General features: G+C 41.2%; 2 protein-coding genes across 2 annotated transcripts in view; both read left to right on the top strand.

The window, feature by feature from the left end:
* The window catches only part of LOC129829554 (laminin subunit alpha-5-like), a 279,352-nt gene extending 263,325 nt beyond the window's left edge, over positions 1 to 16,027 (top strand). Inside the window, exons 73-77 of the mRNA XM_055891310.1 lie at positions 756 to 915; positions 1,263 to 1,387; positions 1,512 to 1,605; positions 13,020 to 13,139; positions 13,555 to 16,027. Coding sequence (XP_055747285.1) covers positions 756 to 915; positions 1,263 to 1,387; positions 1,512 to 1,605; positions 13,020 to 13,139; positions 13,555 to 13,703 — 648 coding nt within the window. The 3' untranslated portion in view covers positions 13,704 to 16,027. The remainder of the gene's footprint in view (positions 1 to 755; positions 916 to 1,262; positions 1,388 to 1,511; positions 1,606 to 13,019; positions 13,140 to 13,554) is intronic.
* A 3,239-nt stretch (positions 16,028 to 19,266) lies between these two features.
* The window catches only part of LOC129829539 (dnaJ homolog subfamily C member 5-like), a 34,642-nt gene continuing 28,821 nt past the window's right edge, over positions 19,267 to 25,087 (top strand). Inside the window, exon 1 of the mRNA XM_055891294.1 lies at positions 19,267 to 19,461. The gene's annotated coding sequence lies outside the window, so the exon portion shown is untranslated. The remainder of the gene's footprint in view (positions 19,462 to 25,087) is intronic.

Below are 25,087 nucleotides of genomic sequence, written 5' to 3'. Positions count from 1 at the left end.
GGTTAAGGGCCTGTAAGTAAGCATTTCACGGTAAAGTCTACACTTGTTGTATTCGGCATTTCACGGTAAAGTCTACACTTGTTGTATTCGGCATTTCACGGTAAAGTCTACACTTGTTGTATTCAGCATTTCACGGTAAAGTCTACACTTGTTGTATTCGGCATTTCACGGTAAAGTCTACACTTGTTGTATTCGGCATTTCACGGTAAAGTCTACACTTGTTGTATTCGGCATTTCACGGTAAAGTCTACACTTGTTGTATTCGGCATTTCACGGTAAAGGCTACACTTGTTGTATTCGGCATTTCACGGTAAAGTCTACACTTGTTGAATTCAGCATTTCACGGTAAAGTCTACACTTGTTGTATTCGGCATTTCACGGTAAAGTCTACACTTGTTGTATTCGGCGCATGTGACGAATGACATTTGATTTGTCTTAATCATGCTTCTTCCAGTCAGTTGTAAAGTCATAAGGCTTTCTCTTGGCTTTAACAGTGCTCTGTGTGTGTGTGTGTGTGTGTGTGTGTGTGTGTGTGTGTGTGTGTGTGTGTGTGTGTGTGTGTGTGTGTGTGTGTGTGTGTGTGTGTGTGTGTGTGTGTGTGTGTGTGTGTGTGTGTGTGTGTGTGTGTGTGTGTGTGTGTGTGTGTGTGTGTGTGTGAGGTTGGGGGGGTGTACCACAGGTGCCTACAGTACTGAGAAATATATTCCTTTTTGAAACTGTTTTACGGTGTACTGCCCATCTCTTTCACTACATAGGTGCCAGGTCCTGGAGGGTTTGTGGGCTGTGTGAGGGACCTGGAGCTGAATGAGGAGAGCTTAGCCAGTCCCTCCACAAGCCTGGGGGTTGTACCTTGCTTCCAGACCAATCTGCAGCCTGGGGCATACTTCTCCTCCCAGGCAGGACACATGGCTATAGGTATAGTATTCCACCTCCTCTCCTCTCCTCTCCTCTCCTCTCCTCTCCTCTCCTCTCCTCTCCTCACAGGGAGGACACATGGCTATAGGTACCTCTCCTCTCCTCTAAAATCATTTGGTTGCAATTTAAAATGTTTGTCAAAGAGGCCCTGGATTTGGAACAGGATCTAGGAGAGACTATTATGAAACAGGGCAGAGCACAACAAAAGAAATGTGACCATGGAGAGACATTCTCTGGGATTACGAGACAGGGCAGAGCACAACAAAAGGAATATGACCCATTTAAAGTTGCTAATATTTTAACAGTCTGTAGCACACTGACTAATCTCTCCATGTCTCTGTGTCTAGATGAGGGCCTGGTGTTAGGGCGGGACCTTGAGGTCCAGCTGGAGGTACGGCTGGTGTCGGACTCTGGTCTCCTGCTGCATGCTGGGTCTAGGCAACAGCTCAGTCTCTACCTCAACCAGGGAAAGGTATGATTAACTCAGTGTTTTTTTGTTTTTGGACTACCTAGACAGTTTTCTTCTGTTTCAAACGAAATCATATGTACAATGAAAGAGTGTGTATAATGACTGTATACTGTGGTGTCCTCTACAGGTGACAGTCACAGTGAACAGTGGTCACGGAGAATTCTCCACCTCTTTCACACCAGAGGAATCCCTGTGTGACGGACACTGGCACAGTATCACAGGTGAGTTTACAGTTACAGATACAGGTGAGTTGTAGCTTACAGATACAGGTGAGTTGTAGCTTACAGTTACAGGTGAGTTGTAGCTTACAGTTACAGATACAGGTGAGTTGTAGCTTACAGATACAGGTGAGTTGTAGTTTACAGATACAGGTGAGTTGTAGCTTACAGATACAGGTGAGTTGTAGTTTACAGTTACAGATACAGGTGAGTTGTAGCTTACAGATACAGGTGAGTTGTAGCTTACAGTTACAGATACAGGTGAGTTGTAGCTTACAGATACAGGTGAGTTGTAGCTTACAGATACAGGTGAGTTGTAGCTTACAGATACAGATACAGGTGAGTTGTAGCTTACAGATACAGGTGAGTTGTAGCTTACAGATACAGGTGAGTTGTAGCTTACAGATACAGGTGAGTTGTAGCTTACAGTTACAGATACAGGTGAGTTGTAGCTTACAGATACAGGTGAGTTGTAGTTTACAGTTACAGGTGAGTTGTAGCTTACAGTTACAGATACAGGTGAGTTGTAGCTTACAGATACAGGTGAGTTGTAGTTTACAGTTACAGGTGAGTTGTAGCTTACAGTTACAGTTACAGGTGAGTTGTAGTTTACAGTTACAGATACAGGTGAGTTGTAGTTTACAGTTACAGATACAGGTGAGTTGTAGCTTTTTATTTTTATTTTATTTTTTTTTATTTTTTTAGGGGTGGATCAGCTTAGTATTGCGGAAAGAATGTTGCTTCCAATGTAATTGTCTGCATCATTTCCATTCCCCCATATTTTTGGGGGTAAATATATATATCCATACACGTATGCATACATATACACATATATACATACACATACCTATATAGACATACATACTTTTTTAAAGAATATGCCTTTATTATTATTCCCCGCGACCCTACCACCAATCCCCCAATTGGAGTAAACTTATAAACACTTCTGCTTTTACCTTCAATTTCTACATCTTATACCTATCTTACAGACACAATCCACTTTACAATAGTTCTCTCTTATTTGTTCTTAGTCCTTCCTCTATTTCTGTTGTCCATCCAATTTTATTTCCACTTGTAACTGTGCTATTTCACAAAAGCTCCGCACCTATACACATTTCACAGATCCCGTATGCCCTATATTGTTTATCTTGTTATTAGTCCCACCCTTCAGCTCCACCCAACCCCTCCCATCTATCTTCCAACATCATCCATTTCTATTTGCCATACATTTCTCAACTGTGCTGTGATGCTTCACAAAAGACCTGAACCTTCCTATTCTCATAGCTTCTACAGATTGTAAATTAAAAATAAACATCTTTGCCAAAATAATAATTATATTATTGATTGATTGACTATGGCTTTTCAAATCCCCCAGTATTGCTATCTGTAGCGTTAGTTTTAGGCAAATGTTGCAATTCTTCAGCCATTCCTGGACCTGTGACCAAAAACGAGCTACATATGGACAATACCAAAATAAATGATCTAATGACTCTGCCTCCTCACAACAGAATCTGCAGAGCTGGGAAGATTGTATACCCCATATATATAACATTCTATTAGTTGCAAGAATTTTGTACAGTAATTTATATTGAAAAATTCGAAGTTTTGAATCCGGCGTTGTTTTGCGTATCAATTCATAAACCATGTGCCATGGAATGGGTACATCGAAAATCTCTTCCCAACTATTTTGCAATTTGTATGGCACAGCTGTTCGTTTTTTGGTCCTTAAATGAAATTGGTATATGTTTTTATTTATCACACTTTTCTTTAACCATTTTTGTTCTTTAATATAAGGCCGACATACAAGTTCCTTACTTTTATCCCCTTCTACTTGCCTCTTCCATTTTTGTGGTAATGCTGCAATTAATTGGTTGTAATTTTGGGTAGAGCAGACTTTTCCATATGTCTGTGTTAGCTGCATGTGTGACATAACTCCACCAGTCCTATTTATGATATCATTCACAAAAATTATACCTTTTTTAAACATTTCTTCGATAAATACAGTTTTTTTATCAATTATTATATTTGAATTTAACCACAATATTTGTTGTACTATTTGTTCCGTCCTTTCAGGTGGATTAAACTGAAATTGCAACCAACTTTCTAAGGCTTGTTTAAAGAATAAGGATATTTTGGAGATCATTTCCTTTTCAAACAACCGAAAATGAGCAGGTGTAATCTGAATAAAGGGAAAAAGGCCCTTCTTGAACATAGGATGAGACATTCGTACCAGTTTACTAGAGAACCAGTTTGGATTTAAGTATAACTTTTGTATGACCGATGCCTTTAGTGAGAGGTCTAATGCTTTAATATTTAATAATTTCTGCCCTCCGAATTCATATTCGTTATATAAATAGGCCCTTTTAATTTTATCTGGCTTGCCGTTCCAAATAAAATTGAATATTTTTTGTTCATATAATTTAAAAAACAGGTCACTAGGTGTAGGCAAAACCATAAGCAAATAGGTAAACTGTGATGACTAAAGAGTTAATTAGGGTGATTTTTCCACAAATAGACAGGTATTTTCCTTTCCATGGTAGCAAGATCTTATCTATTTTTGCTAACTTTCTATAAAAATTTATTGGAGTGAGATCATTTCTTTCTTTTGGGATTTTTATACCGAGTATGTCCACATCTCCGTCAGACCATTTAATTGGTAAACTACATGGCAATATAAAATGTGTATTTTTTAGTGATCCAATACGTAATATGGTACATTTATCATAATTTGGTTTTAATCCAGAGAGGATAGCAAAGGTATCTAGATCCTCTATGAGGCCCTGGAGAGACTCTAGTTGTGGTTTTAAAAGAAAACATGAATCATCAGCGTACAATGACACCTTAGTTTTTAAGCCATGGATTTCTAATCCTTTAATATTAATGTTTGATCTAATTTTAACAGCTAACATTTCGATGGCAATAATAAATAGATATGCCGATAGTGGACAACCTTGTTTTACTCCTCTAGATAGTTTAAAACTTTCTGAGATGTAGCCATTATTTACTATTTTACACCTAGGGTTACTATACATAATTTTAACCCATTTTATAAGAGATTCCCCAAAATTGAAATATTCTAGGCATTTATATATAAACTCCAGTCGTACTTTATCAAAAGCCTTTTCAAAATCAGCTATGAAAACCAGGCCTGGTGTCCCCGATATCTCATAGTGTTCTATTGTTTCCAGTACTTGCCTTATATTATCTCCAATGTATCGTCCATGTAAAAAACCTGTCTGATTAGGATGAATAATATCTGACAAAACTTTTTTTATTCTATGCGCCAAGCATTTTGCTAGGATTTTTGCATCACAACACTGAAGTGTAAGAGGTCTCCAATTTTTTAATTGGACTGGATCTTTATATATACCACTTGGGTCCTGTTTCAGTAATAACGATATCAGACCTTCTTGTTGTGTGTCTGATAATCTACCATTTATATAGGAGTGGTTAAAACAAGTTAATAATGGTCCTTTGAGTATATCAAAAAACGTTTTGTATACTTCCACTGGTATGCCATCCAGCCCTGGAGTTTTCCCATCTTTAAAGGCCCCAATTGCAACAAGCAGTTCCTCCTCTGTAATTTGGCCTTCACATGAGTCTTTCTGTTCAGATGTTAATTTTACATTATTAATAGGAAAAAAATCCATACAATTAGTTTCAGTTAGTGGAGATGGAGGAGCCTGAAACGAAAAAATATTCTTAAAGTACTTTACTTCCTCTTTCAAAATATCATTTGGTGAATCATGCGTGACTCCATCATTTGTCACAAGTTTTAATACATTTTTTTTGGTAGCATTTCTATATTGAAGATTGAAAAATAATTTGGTGCATTTTTCCCCATATTCCATCCAGTTCGCTTTATTTTTATAATATATTACACTGGATCTTTCTTGAATAAGTTCCTCCATTTCTTTTTGTTTTTCCTCTAAATTATTCTGTGCCTCTATGGTACCGTTTTTATTGCTATCTAACTGTACTGTTAGTCCTTCAATTTCCTTTGTTAATATGGACTCTTTTGATCTAAATTGCTTTTGTTTTATAGATGAGTACTGAATTGCATGGCCTCTAAAGGCACACTTAAAAGTGTCCCATACAATAAGGGGATCTGCTGTACCTATGTTATGTCTGAAAAAGTCAGTTATAAGATCTTCTGTCCTAGTTCTAAACAATTTATCATCTAGTAGACTTTGATTAAATTTCCAATATCCTCGCCCACGTGGAAATTCTGTAAGAGAAATATATATGCCAATTATGTGATGATCCGACCGCATTCTATCCCCTATCAACACTTTTTTAACTTTTGGTGCCAGAGAGAATGGAATAAGAAAGTAGTCAAGACGACTAGCTTGATTCAGCCTCCGCCATGTATATCTCACTAAATCAGGGTATTTAAGTCTCCATATATCCACTAATTCCAATATATCCATGACATTCATGATTTCCTTAAGTGCCTGAGGGTGATAATTTGTAGTGTGATTTCCTTTCCGGTCTATAGAGCTATTTAAGACCGTATTAAAATCTCCCATTATAATAATAGAGTCTAGTGTTGCTTGTAGAGTTGATAAGTTCTTATATATATTTTCAAAGAAGCTTGGATCATCATTATTCGGACCGTATAGGTTAACAAGCCATATTTGTTTATTGTCCAATAACATATTTAAAATAATCCATCTACCTTGAGGATCTGTTTGGACAATTTGCACATTTAGATCAAAATTATTGTTAATTAAGATCATCACCCCTTTTGAATTTCTTTGCCCATGGGAGAAATATATTTTGCCCACCCAGTTCTTTTTCCACAAAACTTCATCTAAAACTGTTGAATGGGTTTCCTGTAAACAATAAATATTATAATCCTTCTCTTTTAGCCAGGTAAATACTGATCGTCTTTTCTTATTATCTGCTAAGCCATTACAATTGTAACTGGCTATACTTATTTCACCACTTACCATGAGACACACCTTTCATTCTTTTAATCAGAATATATTTTTGTAAACGTACTATTAAAAAGTAACATAATGATTGAGTGTCTATATAGTTGTACCATGATATTTGCATTTCTACTAAGTAAACCTCCAATTGGTCCCTACTATTCCACCCGCTAAAAGGCCTCATCTCGAGATGGCTTGTCATCCCAATGCCCGGCAGACCACCCTCGACCCCCTGTATCCCATAGCCCTGAACCGACTGGGATCCATTCTTTGAAAAGAGCATACAGTTCCATTTACCGAATTGAAGTAAATCAATTGCCATATGCATTTCCATTGCCGTCACCTCGATTTGTATTATATATAGCTGTGGATCATCCTCTATTGTACCTTACATCTTTTACTTCTTCTTTCGCAACAGTTGTGGGATACACACATACACACTCAGCCCTTACCCCCACACAACCATAAGCTCACTTTCTCAACAGTTGCACCATCCCAGAGCCCAACTCAAGATGGGTCATGATTTCCAAATGCTATTGCAGTTGCAGCTGCATGAGAAGGCCTGCAAGACCGCGCAAAAAAATAAGCAAAAATTGAAATTTATTTACCATTGTCATATCCTAGATAATGGCAGTCAAATGTACACCCCATTCCTGAAAAAACACCCACAATACGGCCACCAGTCATGACCATGTCCCCACGCATCTCCATGCAGTCCGACCTTGATTCTGTGCCGCCAGGGCCACAATAATATACCCCCTCTCTGAATGTCCGAGTGTGACCCCCTCCCCATGGGTTACTGCAGCTAGTGTTGCCAGCACTGCCACTGCCTGGGTGGGGGTACCCCACCGGAATCCCCACCGGCTAGGTACAAGGTCGTCAAGGTTCTCATTAGCAGCTTTGAGAAATTCCTTGTATATTTTCCTCTCCCTTTAGGGGGCTTTGGCTTTGCAGGACCAACCCTGCCAAGCAGGCTCAGAATCTTGAGGGGGCAGTGCTGCTCTTGGTCTCTGACCTCATTTTAGCTGCATACAGAGCGCTTACAGCGAGCACATAAAACAGTTAGGGACTTCTCCTTAATATCTGGGTCATTCAGGTGGGTGTCTAGGGTATAGGGCCATAGACAGTACCATTAAAATAGGATAATAATTAGATATAATTTATTAAGATAAAAAAAATGTAGTTTTCCATGATAGGACAATAAATAAATAAGACGTATAATTCATTATAAAAGTATATCCATCATCTGAACAACATTGAAAGCCCTCTCATACCCGGCTCACAGCAATACATTGGCTCTGGGATATGCAACCATTTCATTACTCACTCACTCAACTTTCCAAACATAACAAATAAGATAAAAAATAAAATAAACAAAAACCATACCATCCACACATACTGTGCCTTCTGTTTACTTAGTTTTTATCTTCACTGTGTAAAAATAGTGCTTGTGTGTTCAATTAGTTATATGTGAAGATTTATAAAAAAGCTATATTTTTGTTGTATTGTTACAATCAGTAACCGGGCTTGAATTGTGTTTATTTTCCTCGTCTATGAGAACTTTGTAAATTTTAAAATAACCATGGAGTAGTCTTTGTGTCTCTGAACAACTGGTTATCAATATATAGTTTATCAACGACGAGAGCTACTCGTTTCGCTTTTAATCTGTTTTCTTTGAAAATTGGATACAGAACTTTGCGCCGTTCTGCAATTTCTTTCGGAAACTGATCATTCATGCCAATTTTGGTCCCAGCAAGTCTTTTACCTAGGCTTTTAACCATTATTTTATCTTTAAATGAAGCAAATTTTGCAACGATTGGGCGTTCGTACCTCTGCCCTCTCTGTCCGAAGCGGTGAACACGTTCAAGTTGGATTTTGTCGACAACTTCGCATGGAATCTGAAGCGCTGTACGGAGGAACTCTCTAACTATAGATTCAGGAACTTCTCCTTCTTTTTCTTGGATACCTGTAAGTACCAAATTCTCTCTCATGGATCTAGTTTGAATCTCCAGTAAGGCTTCCTTCAGAACGATGTTCTCTTTTTTAATTCCATTCATTTCGGTTTGAATCTTATTGACTGTCCCTTTTAGCGCGTGTGTTTCCTTCTCCAATGTCGCAGCTTTTTCATCACTCATCTCTAGGCTTGCCTTTAACTCTTTTATATCCTTACTAAGTAATTCAAGTAAACCCAGTTTGTCATTTATTGATTTTAACAGATCGGTTTCGACCTTTACCATTCCCGGTGGTGAGAATATTAAATCGTCAGTATCTGTCGAAGAATCTCGCTTGCGTTTTGTAAACGGTTCCCCTGTCTTACTCTCCGTCATGTTTGGTTGTTGCCTGTTTTCGTAATATTTGTCGATAAATGTCTCTAGTCTTAGGATTTGTTTTGTGTTATTATCCAGATTGAAGGTTATCACCCACCAGATTATGTAGTGCTAATATTTTAGTCTAATTTAGCAGATATTTCGAATATTATGTTTTATCTTGAGGTGCTCTACATAACTTCGTTCAGTCCGCCATTACCTTTACGTTACCTTTACGTCCGCCGTCTACGTCCTACCCCATACGGGACTCAATGGCACCCTATTCCCTAAATGGCATCCTCTGTAGCTGTGAGTTGTAGCTTACAGATACAGGTGAGTTGTAGTTTACAGATACAGGTGAGTTGTAGTTTACAGATACAGGTGAGTTGTAGCTTACAGTTACAGGTACAGGTGAGTTGTAGCTTACAGTTACAGGTACAGGTGAGTTGTAGCTTACAGATACATGTGAGTTGTAGCTTACAGTTACAGATACAGGTGAGTTGTAGCTTACAGATACAGGTGAGTTGTAGTTTACAGTTACAGGTGAGTTGTAGCTTACAGTTACAGATACAGGTGAGTTGTAGCTTACAGATACAGGTGAGTTGTAGTTTACAGATACAGGTGAGTTGTAGCTTACAGATACAGGTGAGTTGTAGCTTACAGATACAGGTGAGTTGTAGCTTACAGATACAGGTGAGTTGTAGTTTACAGTTACAGGTGAGTTGTAGTTTACAGTTACAGATACAGGTGAGTTGTAGCTTACAGTTACAGGTGAGTTGTAGTTTACAGTTACAGATACAGGTGAGTTGTAGTTTACAGTTACAGATACAGGTGAGTTGTAGTTTACAGTTACAGATACAGGTGAGTTGTAGTTTACAGTTACAGGTGAGTTGTAGTTTACAGTTACAGATACAGGTGAGTTGTAGCTTACAGTTACAGGTGAGTTGTAGTTTACAGTTACAGATACAGGTGAGTTGTAGTTTACAGTTACAGATACAGGTGAGTTGTAGTTTACAGTTACAGGTGAGTTGTAGCTTACAGGTACAGATACAGGTGAGTTGTAGCTTACAGTTACAGATACAGGTGAGTTGTAGCTTACAGATACAGGTGAGTTGTAGCTTACAGATACAGATACAGGTGAGTTGTAGCTTACAGTTACAGATACAGGTGAGTTGTAGCTTACAGATACAGGTGAGTTGTAGTTTACAGATACAGATACAGGTGAGTTGTAGCTTACAGTTACAGGTGAGTTGTAGCTTACAGTTACAGATACAGGTGAGTTGTAGCTTACAGTTACAGGTGAGTTGTAGTTTACAGTTACAGGTGAGTTGTAGTTTACAGTTACAGATACAGGTGAGTTGTAGTTTACAGTTACAGATACAGGTGAGTTGTAGTTTACAGTTACAGGTGAGTTGTAGTTTACAGTTACAGATACAGGTGAGTTGTAGCTTACAGTTACAGGTGAGTTGTAGCTTACAGTTACAGATGAGTTGTAGCTTACAGTTACAGGTGAGTTGTAGTTTACAGTTACAGGTGAGTTGTAGTTTACAGTTACAGGTGAGTTGTAGTTTACAGTTACAGATACAGGTGAGTTGTAGCTTACAGTTACAGGTGAGTTGTAGCTTACAGTTACAGATACAGGTGAGTTGTAGTTTACAGTTACAGATACAGGTGAGTTGTAGTTTACAGTTACAGGTGAGTTGTAGTTTACAGTTACAGATACAGGTGAGTTGTAGCTTACAGATACAGGTGAGTTGTAGCTTACAGTTACAGATACAGGTGAGTTGTAGCTTACAGTTACAGGTGAGTTGTAGCTTACAGATACAGGTGAGTTGTAGCTTACAGATACAGATACAGGTGAGTTGTAGCTTACAGTTACAGGTGAGTTGTAGCTTACAGATACAGATACAGGTGAGTTGTAGCTAACAGTTACAGGTGAGTTGTAGCTTACAGTTACAGATACAGGTGAGTTGTAGCTTACAGTTACAGATACAGGTGAGTTGTAGCTTACAGTTACAGATACAGGTGAGTTGTAGCTTACAGTTACAGATACAGGTGAGTTGTAGCTTACAGATACAGATACAGGTGAGTTGTAGCTTACAGTTACAGGTGAGTTGTAGTTTACAGTTACAGATACAGGTGAGTTGTAGCTTACAGTTACAGATACAGGTGAGTTGTAGCTTACAGATACAGGTGAGTTGTAGCTAACAGTTACAGGTGAGTTGTAGCTTACAGTTACAGATACAGGTGAGTTGTAGCTTACAGTTACAGATACAGGTGAGTTGTAGCTTACAGTTACAGGTGAGTTGTAGCTTACAGTTACAGATACAGGTGAGTTGTAGCTTACAGTTACAGATACAGGTGAGTTGTAGCTTACAGATACAGATACAGGTGAGTTGTAGCTTACAGATACAGGTGAGTTGTAGTTTACAGTTACAGATACAGGTGAGTTGTAGCTTACAGTTACAGATACAGGTGAGTTGTAGCTTACAGATACAGGTGAGTTGTAGTTTACAGTTACAGGTGAGTTGTAGTTTACAGTTACAGATACAGGTGAGTTGTAGCTTACAGTTACAGGTGAGTTGTAGCTTACAGTTACAGATACAGGTGAGTTGTAGCTTACAGTTACAGATACAGGTGAGTTGTAGCTTACAGATACAGATACAGGTGAGTTGTAGCTTACAGATACAGGTGAGTTGTAGTTTACAGATACAGGTGAGTTGTAGCTTACAGATACAGGTGAGTTGTAGCTTACAGATACAGATACAGGTGAGTTGTAGCTTACAGTTACAGATACAGGTGAGTTGTAGCTTACAGATACAGGTGAGTTGTAGCTTACAGATACAGATACAGGTGAGTTGTAGCTTACAGGTACAGATACAAGGTGTAGCCTGTTTTGTGCTCACACACTTTGGTCTTTATCGTAAAGGAATGAATTGTATCTCTTCCCTTAGCACTATTGTTTCCTCACAATATTACACTGAACAAAAATATTAACGCAGCATGTAAAGTGTTGGTCCCATGTGTTCCATACAGACAAAAAGCGTATTTCTTTCAAATGTTGTGCACAAATTTGTTTACATCCCTGTTAGTGAGCATTTCTCCTTTGCCAATATAATCCATCCACCTGACAGGTGTGGTATATCAAGAAGCTGATTAAACAACATGATCATTACACAGGTGCACCTTGTGCTGGGGACAATAAAATGCATTCTAAAATGTGCAGTTTTGTCACACAACACAATGCCGCAGATGTCTTCAGTTTTGAGGGAGCGTGCAACTGGCATGCTGACAATATTGCCATAGAATTGAATGTTCATTTCTCTACCATAAGCCGCCTCCAACATCGTTTAAGAGAATTTGGCGGTACGTCCAACAGGACTCACAACTGTACAGTTTTCTGATGTCAACATTGTGAACAGAGTGACCCATGCTGGCGATGGGGTTATGGTATGGGCAGGCATAAACTACAGACAACGAACACAATTGCATTTTATCGATGGAAATTTGAATGCACAGAGTTACCGTGAAGAGATCCTGAGGCCCATTGTCGTGCCATTCATCCGCCACCATCACCTCATGTTTCTGCATGATAATGCACAGCCCCGTGTCACAAGGATCTGCACACAATTACTGGAAGCTGAAAATGTCCCAGTTCTTCCATGGCCTGCATAATCACCAGACATGTCACCCATTGAGCATGTTCGGGATGCTCTGGATCGACGTGTACAACAGCGCGTTCCAGTTCCCGCCAATATCCAGTAACTTCATACAGCCATTGAAGAGGAGTGGGACAACGTTCCAAAGGCCACAATCAACAGCCTGATCAACTCTATGTGAAGGAGATGTGTCACACTGCATGAGGCAAATGGTGGCAACACCAGATACTGATTGGTTTTCTGATCCACGCCCCTACCTTTTTAATATCTGTGACCAACAGATGCATATCTGTATTCCCAGTCATGTGAAATCCATAGATTAGAGTCTAATGAATTTATTTCAATTGACTGATTTCCTAATGAACTTTAACTCAGTAAAACCTTTGAAATTGTTGCATGTTGCGTTTTTTATATTTTTTTCCAGTGTAGATTTGCACTGGGAAAAAATTATATCATGATCTATGTTACTAAACTTGGGATCAATAATGTCTTCTAATGTTGTTGCCATTGCCCTGTAGTTATGAAGAGGAGCAATGTGCTCCAGCTCCATGTGGATGCAGCCAGTGAACACAGTGTGGGACCCAAGCAGGGCCGATCCTCAGGGGCCAAGGAGACTGTGTACCTGGGGGGAATACCAGGTGAGCACCTCTCCCTTCTTCATCAAAACCCCTCCTTTGTTGAACCCTTTCCCTTCTACCTTCCTCTGTCAAACACTGGAGCTAATCGGATATTAATTCCATACACCGACTCAGAAGTCATTTTGTGATAAAAAAATAAATAAAAAATGATTAGCTGTCGGGGGGGGGGGTGATAATCACAAAACTATTCAGTGGTTTTCATAATCTGCTAGACAGATTATTTTACAGTATGAGTGGTGAAGGAAATACTACTGCAACACACATGTACAACCTCAAACATGAGAATGTAAAAAAAAAAAAATGTATTTAAAAAAAAAAAATAGATTTTGGCACACAGACACAACGTCTAACCTTCCGTCTCGAACATAAAGAACTAAAATAATCTTTCTGCATTTCAACTTGTACTCTCCTCTAGATGGCGTTGATGTGCCGGGTCTCCCCGCTGCCCTGCCCTCCTTCCATGGTTGTGTACGTAGAGCAGTCCTGAACCAGCGACCAGCCGTGCTTTCTAAACCCCTGTTAGTATACGGAGCTGTGGGCACACAGGGCTGTCCAGCCATGTAGACCTCTTTTACCCATGTTACACCCGGTTTAGTCCTGTTACACCCGGTTTTGCCCTGTTCCCCGGTTTAGCCCTGTTAGACCTGGTTTAGCCCTGTTAGACCCGGTTTAGCCCTGTTAGACCTGGTTTAGCCCTGTTACCCCTGGTTTAGCCCTATTACATACGGTTCAGCCCTATTACACCCGGCTAATGCAGGGCCAAACTCAATATGACAAATGTTATAGAACGTTGTTACATTTCTGTCTGCAAAAATTTTATCTGCAACAATACACCCGTGGGACACGTTCATTAGGAAAAACGTTATGGAGCAAATAGAAATGTCATGAAGAGAGCTGATGATGTGATTCTGTATTGTACATGTCAGAGGTATGTTTGTTCTATGTCATATACACTACATAGCCAAAAGTATGTGGACACCCATTCAAATGAGTGGATTCAGCTATTTCAGCACACACCCGTTGCTGACAAGGGGAATAACTTTTCGGGCTTGCTAGAGCTGCTCCGGTCAGCTGTAAGTGACCGGGGGAAAGGGGAAACGTTTCGGAGCAACAACGTCTCGGCCCGCAAAGTGGTAGGCCACACAAGCTCACAGAACGGGACCGCATAGTGCTGAAGCCCGTAAAAATCGTCTGTCCTCAGTTGCAACACTCACTACCGAGTTCCAAACTGCCTCTGGAAGCAACGTCAGCACAAGGACTGTTCATCAGGAGCTTCATGAAATGGGTTTCATGGCCGAGCAGCCGCACACAAGCCTAAAATCACCATGCGCAATGCCAAGTGTTGGCTGGAGTGGTGTAAAACTCACCGCCATTGGACTCTGGAACAGTGGAAACGCATTCTCTGGAGTGATAAATCCCGCTTCACCATCTGGCAGTCCGACTGATGAATCTGGGCCAGAAGGATGCCAGGAGAACACTACCTGCCCCAATGCATAGTGCCAACTGTAAAGTCTGGTGGAGGAATAATGGTCTGGGGCTGTTTTTCATGGTTCGGGCCCCTTAGTTCCAGTGAAGGGAAATCTTAACGCTACAACATACAATGACATTCTAGATGATTCTGTGCTTCCAACTTTGTGGCAACAGTTTGGGGAAGGCCCTTTCCTGTTTCAGCATGACAATGCCCCCGTCCACAAAGCGAGGTCCATACAGAAATGGTTTTACGAGATCGGTGTGGAAGAACTTGACTGGCCTGCACAGAGCCCTGACCTCAACCCCATCGAACACCTTTGGGAGCCAGGCCTAATCGCCCAACATCAGTGCCCGACCTCACTAATGCTCTTATGGCTGAATGGAAGCAAGTCCCCGCAGCAATATTCCAACATCTAGTGGAAAGCCTTCCCAGAAGAGTGGAGGCTGTTATAGCAGCAGTGTTCCAACATCTAGTGGAACGCCTTCCCAGAAGAGTGGAGGCTGTTATAGCAGCAGTGTTCCAACATCTAGTGGAAAGCCTTCCCAGAAGAGTGGAGGCTGTTACAGCAGCAAAGGGGGGACCAACACTCCATATTAATGCCTATGATTTTGGAATGAGATGTTCGACGAGCAGGTGTCCACATACATTTGGCTATGTAGTGTGTATTTTTATCTGAACGTTCCACAACGTTTTTTCCAACTGTTTAAAGGATCAATATAAACACACACGTACATGCCGTCTACGATACGATCACTGGTGGTGGGTGATATACAGTAGTTAATTTAAATATATTTATTTTTTATCTTACAAAATGTATTTTTAAAAAAACTAGTTTTCGCTTTGTCATTATGGGGTAACGTATGTAGATAGATGAGGAAAAACATTTAATTTAATCAATTTTAGAATAACGTAAAATAAAATGTGGAACGTTAAACAAAATGTGTAAAAAAGGGAAGGGGTCTGTATACTTTCCGAATACACTGTATGTTGCTTTCAAGGAAGAAGGAAGTTCCGACTACTTTTAGAAGACAAAAATGTTGTTTAATCACCGTCTTTCTGCTTTAGATACATTCAACTTTGACCCTAGCTCCAAATGTTACAGAGGAAAATGGATGTCTGTCTGTGAAACCGGCTCTCGGTAATACTGTGGACCATCCCCTTAAATAATTCCTCACAGTTAGCATTTGGCACATCACAATGAGCCACACCATGTGTGCTGTATTCTATACATTAATTACACATTTGGTATAATGGGAAATGTATGGATTATATCACAAGAGAGGAGTTTAAAACGTCAAGCAATTACTGTGTATATATATATATATATATCTCACTCAGATAACAAGCTGAACCCCCTATTCAGTATAGTTGTTGAAAATGTATTATTTTTAAATAAAGCTTTCTTCAATACAAAATGGACAGGTGTCAATTAGTTTTTTTGTCATCAATTGTTTATTGCATTTCAATAAGAAACACAAAAGCATTTGTTATTTTCATTATTTTACATCTTTATCTAGAAGTCAACGCATTGAATACGGTTACTATTCAAGGTGATTGATTCGTTGGCAGTTTTTAATTTTTAAATAAGATGCATTAGAGAAATGCAGAACATTTTGTTCAGTTACCACTCCCTCCAGACTAGCGGTTGTGTGATGCTGTACTGCACTAACAAACAGGAAGAAGGACGTGTCAGAAACTACACGTGAGATTATCTAATCCAGTGTCATGCTGGTATAAAGGATACACAATAGGGGTTTTTAATACACCCAGAACAAACGTGTATACAAAAACACTGGGCGGTACCCAAACAGAAATTGAGCTCAGGTGCATCCTGTTTCCATTGATCATCCTTTAAATATTTCTACAACTTGATTGGAGTCCACCTGTTCTAAATTCAATTGATTGGACATGATTTGGAAAGGCACACACATGTCTATATAAGGTCCAACAGTTCACTGTGCATGTCAAAAACCAAGCCATGTGGTTGAAGGAATTGTCCGTAGAGGTCTGAGACAGGGTTGTGGCGAGGCACAGATCTGGGAAGTGACCATCAGATATGTCATTGTGACCATCGGGTTCTTGGTTACCTCCCTGACCAAGGCCCTTCTCCCTGATTGCTCAGTTTGGCCGGGCGGCCAGATCTAGGAAGAGTCTTGGTGGTTCCAAACTTCTACCATTTAAGAATGATGGAGGCCACTGTGTTCTTGGGGACCTTCAATGCTGGAGAAATGTTTTGGTACCCTTCCCCAGATCTTTGCAAAAAACAATCCGATTTTGACAGAAATATGTCGGAGACGCAAAGAAAATCCAAGGAGAGGGGGTACAAAAAATGGTCAGATTAATACTGACATTGGGAAAATTCAAAACAAATCGAGACATGATCTCTTTCAAGGGCAGACTTGCAAAAAGAAGCATTCTTGCCTTCAAACTACTCCCTATTCAAAGTGCTCTGAACAAATTAAGGGAATCGTTCACAAACATTGGCACATTCTAAGATCCGATGACCGTATCGGTAATGTGTTTTCGGACCCTCCCATGGTCGTATTCTCACGGGGCAGAAATCTCAGAGATCAATTGGTAAACTCTGATTTACCACCCCAAAATATCCCCGTACAACGTCCATTTGCGCCCCTACTGGATGGAAACTACAAGTGTAATGGCTGTGCTCAATGCAATGGCACTTATAAATGTAGATCCTTCAAACACCCACAAACAGGGAAACAGATCCCAATCAAAGGTGTTATCACGTGCTCCACTAAGGCAGTTATTTATCTTATAACTTGTCCTTATGGTAAAAATGTGGGTTAAACAAAGCGCAAATTAAAAGTACGAATCTCGGAGCATCGTAGGTGCAAAAACTTGACATAACCAGTTGCGGCTCACTTTTTGGAAGAAAACCACTCAATTTCGTCCCTACGTTATATCGGCATCGAACGTGTCACCCTCCGTAGGAGAGGGGGTAACCGACAATTTATTGTTAAAATGAGAGGGTCCCTGGATCTTTAATTTATTTTAAAGACCATTTCTCCCTTCGGTCTTAACCTAGACTTTGATCTGAAGCTCTTCTTGTGATTTTGTTATTTTGTTACTCCATTTGTAAATGTTTGCATCTGAGCTCCCAGCGTGTGCGGCTCTCCTTTTCTTGTTCAGTTCGAGAAGGAGAGCACGAAGACGAGGAGGAACGGAAGTCAACTTTAAATAACTTGCTACTACTATAATATTATTTTATAAAACAATTTGTTTCTTGTCCATTATGTATTTATCAGAGTTATTGGCCTCACAATAACCATGATACGAGTAACTTATATGGTGCTGAAACTTGAAGCGGCAGCTGCGGCACAATCAGTCGGAAATGGACAGCTCATGGTGCTGAAAGTAGGAACTTTACTAACCAGAGGGCTTTGTGTTGGAGCCTATTTCTTCCTGTTTAAGAATTGAGGTAGGCCTACCTGTTTGACAGAAAAAAGGAGTCTATATATATCCATACATGAGGTCAACAATCTCATATTTCTGTTCATTGATTAATGAGTCACTTTAAGACCGCATGACATTAGTATTTTTATTATTTTGTTGCTCTTATGCATTCATATGTTGTATGCTCATGGATTTCAGTTTGTATTGACTGCTATATGAGTGTAATAAAAAAATAATCTTGAAAACTTCAAAAACGACACGTTTAAAACATGAAGGATTTGGTAAATAAGATAACTTCTCAAACAATGTCAGGAGGTTAGACCTATTGATACATTGTTCCAAAATCAAAATCCGAAGACATGTCTAAGACTTGTAATAATTGACTTCTAGTAAGTAGAAATGTAGAAGGGTAGGCCAGGTATGTTCTAGAAAGGTTTTCCTCTTGTACATGGATTTAGGGAAAGAGGGGAAGCCCCCCCCCTCCTAACGTTTTCTTGATTACGTCACTCGGAACGGATTCCCTCGTACCGCCTACTTTTTAAATACCAGGGTGCGCGCACGTCAGTTTGCGACAAACCATCGGGAGCAAGACGTAGGAGGGATTGGCTCTAGAATTAGACTACTAGAATGGCTTTGAACATTCTTTAAAGAGGGGATAATTGTCGGCCATTTTGGTCAGGGAGGTAGTCAACCATGACATGGCAGTCCTTTGATAAGATATTGTGTTAAATAATGAATTTGAAGAAGGTACCTGCACTGTATGTTTGTTAGCTAGCCAGACAGCTTTAGAGGAATGATTCTATACATGTTTCAAATTAACTGCCAATACTCCATTCAAACAATGCATTCAGTCCACGGCCATACACCGGCTGAAATCAGTTGATGATAGGACTTCTACAAGTTGTTAATACAAGTACTGATATTGTATCATAATAATAGCACTCACAGCTTTCCATGAAAATGTATGGTCTGTTTACATATACTTTAGGATATTTATTCAGAAAGTTGGTTAAAAAAAAACTATTTATGACAATATACATATGACAATATTTTAGGTTGAATTCTATTACGCAATATATCACATCCCTTTTACTTTCCTGCATAAGTAAAATCAGGATTATGCCTCTACTCTACTGCCGTCCATTCCAATTGGGCTGGTTTGGATTTCTCCCTGACCAATATGGCTGCCATTTTCAGACCCATTCTTGAACGTTGAGAGTTTATGACAAGGACCCCTCTAGTAATTTCATAGGATCTCTATGAGATAGACAGGCAGCCAGTAGTGTTTCTAGTTTAGCTTAGCTAGTTTGACGACATGGTTTTTGAATGATTGACCAGCCAACCAACCTAGCATGAACTTCTGCTTTGGATGCAAGTATTATAGTTAGCTACCTTTCAACATCTCAAATCGGACATCAAACTGTTCCCAAATATACGGTAAGAACTGCATTTGATCGCACATTTCGTATCCCCGGCCATAACAACTAACAGTTAGCTTCTTCGCCGTTTTTAGATTAGCGAGCTAGCGAATGAATCGTGTCTGAAGGTAGCTAGCATGCTAACTAGAAACTGCTAAACCTATATAGATGCTGTGTTCTTTTGATGCGGTAGCAAGAGATTATCCGCATTACCGTTTCAGTCCTCCGAGTTTTATTTTCTATACAGCGAATGGGAGGTTGCTGATGATTTAGTTGGATTTAAAAACCAGGCCACGATGCATTACCAAAGCACCTATTTTTTTTACAGATGGTAACGTTAGCTAGAGAACTAAACATTATTCTATTTGAGGATAGCCACCTAACTAAGTTATCATGGACCCCGGCGAGTTGAGCAAATCTGTATTTGCATTCAATCTGACCTGTGACATAGTAAACTAGCTGGTTGTCGTCGATGTTTGTCACATGTCAAATTATTATTTTACGTATTTTATAGCTAGAACCATGTGACGTTCACTGTTCCAAGGAAACCACAAATATGTGGAGTTCCCCTTGATTTAAAAGAAGGTAAGGGCTCTCGAGTGGGGCAGCGGTCTTGGGCACTGCATCTCAGTGCAAGAGTCTTCCCTGTAACGCACAGCGTTGAGATTGCCTGCAATGACAACAAGCTCAGTCTGATGATGCTGTGACACACTGCCCCAGACCATGACGGACCCTCCACCTACAAATCGATCCCGCACCAGAGTACAGGCCTCAGTGTAACGCTCATTCCTTTGACAATAAACGCGAATCCGACCACCACCCCTGGTGAGACAAAACCACAACTCGTCTGTGAAGAGCACTTTTTGCCAGTCCTGTCTGGTCCAGCGATGGTGGGTTGGTGCCCATAGGCGACGTTGTTGTCGGGATGTCTGGTGAGTACCTGCCTTACAACAGGCCTACAAGCCCTCAGTCCAGCCTCTCTCAGCCTATTGCAGACAGTCTGAGCACTGATGGAGGGATTGTGTGCTCCTGGTGTAACTCGGGCAGTTGTTGCCATCCTGTACCTGTCCTGCAAGTGTGATGTACCGATACTGTGCAGGTGTTGTTACACGTGGTCTGCCACTGCGAGGATGATCAGCTGTCCGTCCTGTCTCCCTGTAGCACTGTCTTAGGCGTCTCACAGTATGGACATTGCAATTTATTGCCCTGCCACATCTGCAGTCCTTGCAGCATGCCTAAGGCACGTTCACGCAGATGAGCAAGGACCCTGGGCATCTTTCTTTTGGTGTTTTTCAGAGTCAGTAGAAAGACCTCTTTAGTGTCCTAAGTTTTCGTAACTGTGACCTTAATTGCCTACAATCTGTAAGCTGTTAGTGTCTTAACGACCGTTCCACAGGTGCATGTTCATTAATTATGGTTCATTTAAAAAGCATGGGAAACAGTGTTTAAACCCTTTACAATGAAGATCTGTGAAGTTATTTGGATTTTTACGAATTATCTTTGAAAGACAGGGTCCTGAAAAAGGGGTGTTTTCTTTTTTGTGCTGAGATTAGTAGAATGACAGGACAGCTCAACTCCTCTTTAGTTCAGTGAGGCCAAACCATAAGTCTACATCGGGTCTAAGGAACTCAGTCCAGCTTTAAACTTACTCTTAAAAGTTGTAATAGTAGAATGTGCAAGGTGACATTACTAAATCGGGTATTACATCATCAGTTTTCCTCTTGTCATGTCAGTCATTGCAGACCTTAGAGAGATATTTATAACTTGTCTGAAACTAGCCCATGTCGGCTACCGTTTTTTTTTTTTTGTCTAGGTGGGAAGACATACACTAGCCTCGCCCTCGTGGTGCTAACTAGCATGCTAGGTAGTGCTACAGTACGTACGGTATCAACAGCCATTGTCAGCCAATCCATTAGGGGTTGGAAGCTATGGTGAGCTTCAATTGGTCACTTGTATCGCAATATCGCCGGAGAATTTGAATAGACAGGTTGGCTGACAACGTCAAGAAAATGATGTGCCCTCATCGATGTGGCCGGCAGACAGGCAGGCAGACAGGCCGACAGACAGACAGACAGACAGGCCGGCAGACAGGCAGGCAGGCCGGCAGGCAGGCAGGCCGGCAGACAGGCAGGCCGGCAGACAGGCAGGCCGGCAGACAGGCAGGCCGGCAGACAGACAGGCCGGCAGACAGGCAGGCAGACAGGCAGGCAGACAGGCAGGCAGACAGGCAGGCAGGCAGGCAGGCAGGCAGGCAGGCCGGCAGACAGGCAGGCCGGCAGACAGGCAGGCCGGCAGACAGGCAGGCGTGTTGTGATTCTGAACAGTGAGATAGCTTGCAACAATGACAATAATCTGCCATGTGGGAATTTATAGGTGGCTCGTTTTGTTATGGATACCATGTTTTGTAATGGATACCATGTCTTGTTTTGACTGATGTCATGTCTATGCTAAAGTTTGCTAGCTAGCTAACAACAATTGTAACGATGTATTTGAGACAAGTTTTATTTGTATTTTTTCACCTTTATTTAACCAGGTAGGCTAGTTGAGAACAAGTTCTCATTTACAACTGCGACCTGGCCAAGATAAAGTAAAGCAGTGTGACAAAAACAACAACACATGGAATAAACAAAACATACAGTCAATAATACAGTAGAACAAAAAGAAAACAAAAAGTCTATATACAGTGAGTGCAAATGAGGTAAGATAAGGGAGGTAAGGCAATAAATAGGCCATGGTGGCGAAGTAATTACAATATAGCAATTAGACACTGGAATGGTAGACGTGCAGAAGATGAATGTGCAAGGAGAGATACTGGGGTGCAAAGGAGCAAGATATATAAATACAGTATGGGGATGCAGTAGTCGGATTGGTTGTTTATAGATGGGCTATGTACAGGTGCAGTGATCTGTGAGCTGCTCTGACAGCTGGTGCTTAAAGCTAGTGAGGGAGATATGAGTCTCCAGCTTCAGTGATTTTTTGCAGTTCGTTCCAGTCATTGGCATGCAGAGAACTGGAAGGAAAGGCGACCAAAGGAGGAATTGGCTTTGGGGGTGACCAGTGAGATATACCTGCTAGAGCGTGTGCTACGAGTGGGTGCTGCTATGGTGACCAGTGAGCTGAGATAAGGCGGGGCTTTACCTAAAGTGCTCATTGTGCAAATGTATTTATGTTTTCAATAAACATTGGAGACTAAATATAGTTGACATTTTGTCAACAGTCTAATCCGACCCCGTCTGTTTTACCCCGTCTGTTTTACCCCGTCTGTTTTACCCCGTCTGTTTTACCCCGTCTGTTTTACCCCGTCTGTTTTACCCCATAGTTGTATACGTGTCGCTTTTGTTGCTGAGCAACCAACCCGTTTTATAAAGTTCAGCATTCCCCAACTTTAGTCCCTCCCTGTTCAGTTCCCTCGCCCCGTGCTCGCATCACTCAACTGCCCCCCCCCCTCACTCATTCTCTCGCTTTCCTTCTATTCAAAGTGAATGGCTTCCGATGTTTCCCTGCATGATGCCACTTCCTGGTGTAAATGCAAAGGGGAGGGGAAAAACAGTCGGGGGAGGTTCCGACCTCTTCCACCAATCCAGTAATTGTCGAGTTAAGATGGCGTGTCGCCTTGTTAACATCCAGAAGTGGAAGTCGTGTCACAGGCTCTGTTTTCCATTTCCTCCCTGAAAACGAATGAATCCAGTTGTTTCCAACCTCCGTCTCCGGGCGTTATGATTCAAACATCTCAGCCGGAAGACTCTATCGATCTCTACATACATTCAGTCTGAAACTGCCGTCCTAGAATTCGTTTGTGCCACTTCAAAATTAGAGGTGTTGTACACAACATATTGATCAGCGATTTGGATCGCCTCCTAACCAATCAAAGTGGATAATATCATCATGTAGGCCGGGCTCTGGTCTCAACCCGTCGCTTTCTAGGACCAATCAGAATGTGTTTTTTTGCGTTCTAGATATCGTGGGAGAGGTAAGGCAAATCCAGACTGATGGTGGGAAACAACCGCCAGTTGACCAGAGCGATGTGGATAGTTAGCCACTAGACAGGCAGGAGAACATCAGCCCGGACTCCACAACATCGGTGTAACAATCTCATCAATCCACTTATATCGTAGAAATAACCTTCCTCTCTCAGTTTTTGCATCACGTGTAGCTTCATGAGTCTGGATTTGGATTTGTCTACCTCTCCCACGATTTCTAGAACGCAAAAACATTCTGACCATCTGGGGTGGCAGGTAGGTAGCCTAGTGGTTAGAGCGTTGGGCCGGTAACCGAAAGGTTGCAAGATCGAATCCCTGAGCTGACAAGGTAAAAATCTGTCGTTCTGCCACCTGAACAAGGCATTTAACCCCACTGTTCCCCGGTAGGCTGTCATTGTAAATAAGAATTTGTTCTTAACTGACTTGTCGAGTTAATTAATGGAAAAATAAATGACGCGCACATCTCAAGGGACTTTCTCCGCACCATTGTGACTTCATTGTGACTTCATTGTGACTATAGATGATATCATAAATCAAATGCTTTGTTATTAGGCAGGTCACAGCCAGTAGGAGAAGCCCGGATCCAAATATGGCCAACCTTTTTATTTGTGGTAGCAACAAGACCTAGCGTCTAGTGTCAACAAGTTCATTGTGTATAGGCCTTAGACTTGTGCTATTGACAGTCTTTCTGCTGCAGGCAAGATGTGGAAATGACCATTTTTAGTTACAATATTAATTCCAATGTTAACTGAGACATACTCCCTCCTTGTCCCTTAAGGCAACTTCCTTTAAAGATCACAGATGTATGTTTGTGGTTACTGGTCTGGTCTACGCTGTATACAGTCTGGGCTTTATGGTTACTGGTTAGCTTTGTGGTTACTGGTTAGCTTTGTGGTTACTGGTTAGCTTTGTGGTTACTGGTTAGCTTTGTGGTTACTGGTTAGCTTTGTGGTTACTGGTTAGCTTTGTGGTTACTGGTTAGCTTTGTGGTTACTGGTCTGGTCTACGCTGTATACAGTCTGGGCTACGCTGTCTGCTGTCTCTATACAGTCTGGGCTACGCTGTCTGCTGTCTCTATACAGTCTGGGCTACGCTGTCTGCTGTCCTCTATACAGTCTGGCCTACGCTGTCTGCTGTCTCTATACAGTCTGGGCTACGTTGTCTGTTTTTCTGTATACAGTCTGGGCTACGCTGCAGCATAAATACTGGAGGCTGAGACAGGAGGTGTCAGGAGACACTGTGGCCCCATCCGATGATACCCCCGGACAGGGCCAAACAGGCAGGATATAGCACCACCCACTTTGCCAAAGCACAGCCCCCACACCACTAGAGGGATATCTTCAACCACCAACTTACCATCCTGAGACAAGGCCGAGTATAGCCCACAAAGATCTCCCCCACGGCACAACCCAAGGGGGGGCGCCAACCCGGACAGGAAGATCACGTCAGTGACTCAACCCACTCAAGTGACCCTCCCAGGGACGGCATGAAAGAGCACCAGTAAGCCAGTGACTCAGCCCCTGTAATAGGGTTAGAGGCAGAGAATCCCAGTGGAGAGAGGGGAACCGGCCAGGCAGAGACAGCAAGGCCGGTTCGTTGCTCCAGTGCCTTTTCGTTCACCTTCACACTCCTGGGCCAGACTACACTCAATCATAGGACCTACTG

Source organism: Salvelinus fontinalis, chromosome 31, assembly GCF_029448725.1.
Source record: "Salvelinus fontinalis isolate EN_2023a chromosome 31, ASM2944872v1, whole genome shotgun sequence".
NCBI lineage: Eukaryota > Metazoa > Chordata > Actinopteri > Salmoniformes > Salmonidae > Salvelinus > Salvelinus fontinalis.
This window is presented reverse-complemented; position numbering and strand designations above follow the sequence as displayed.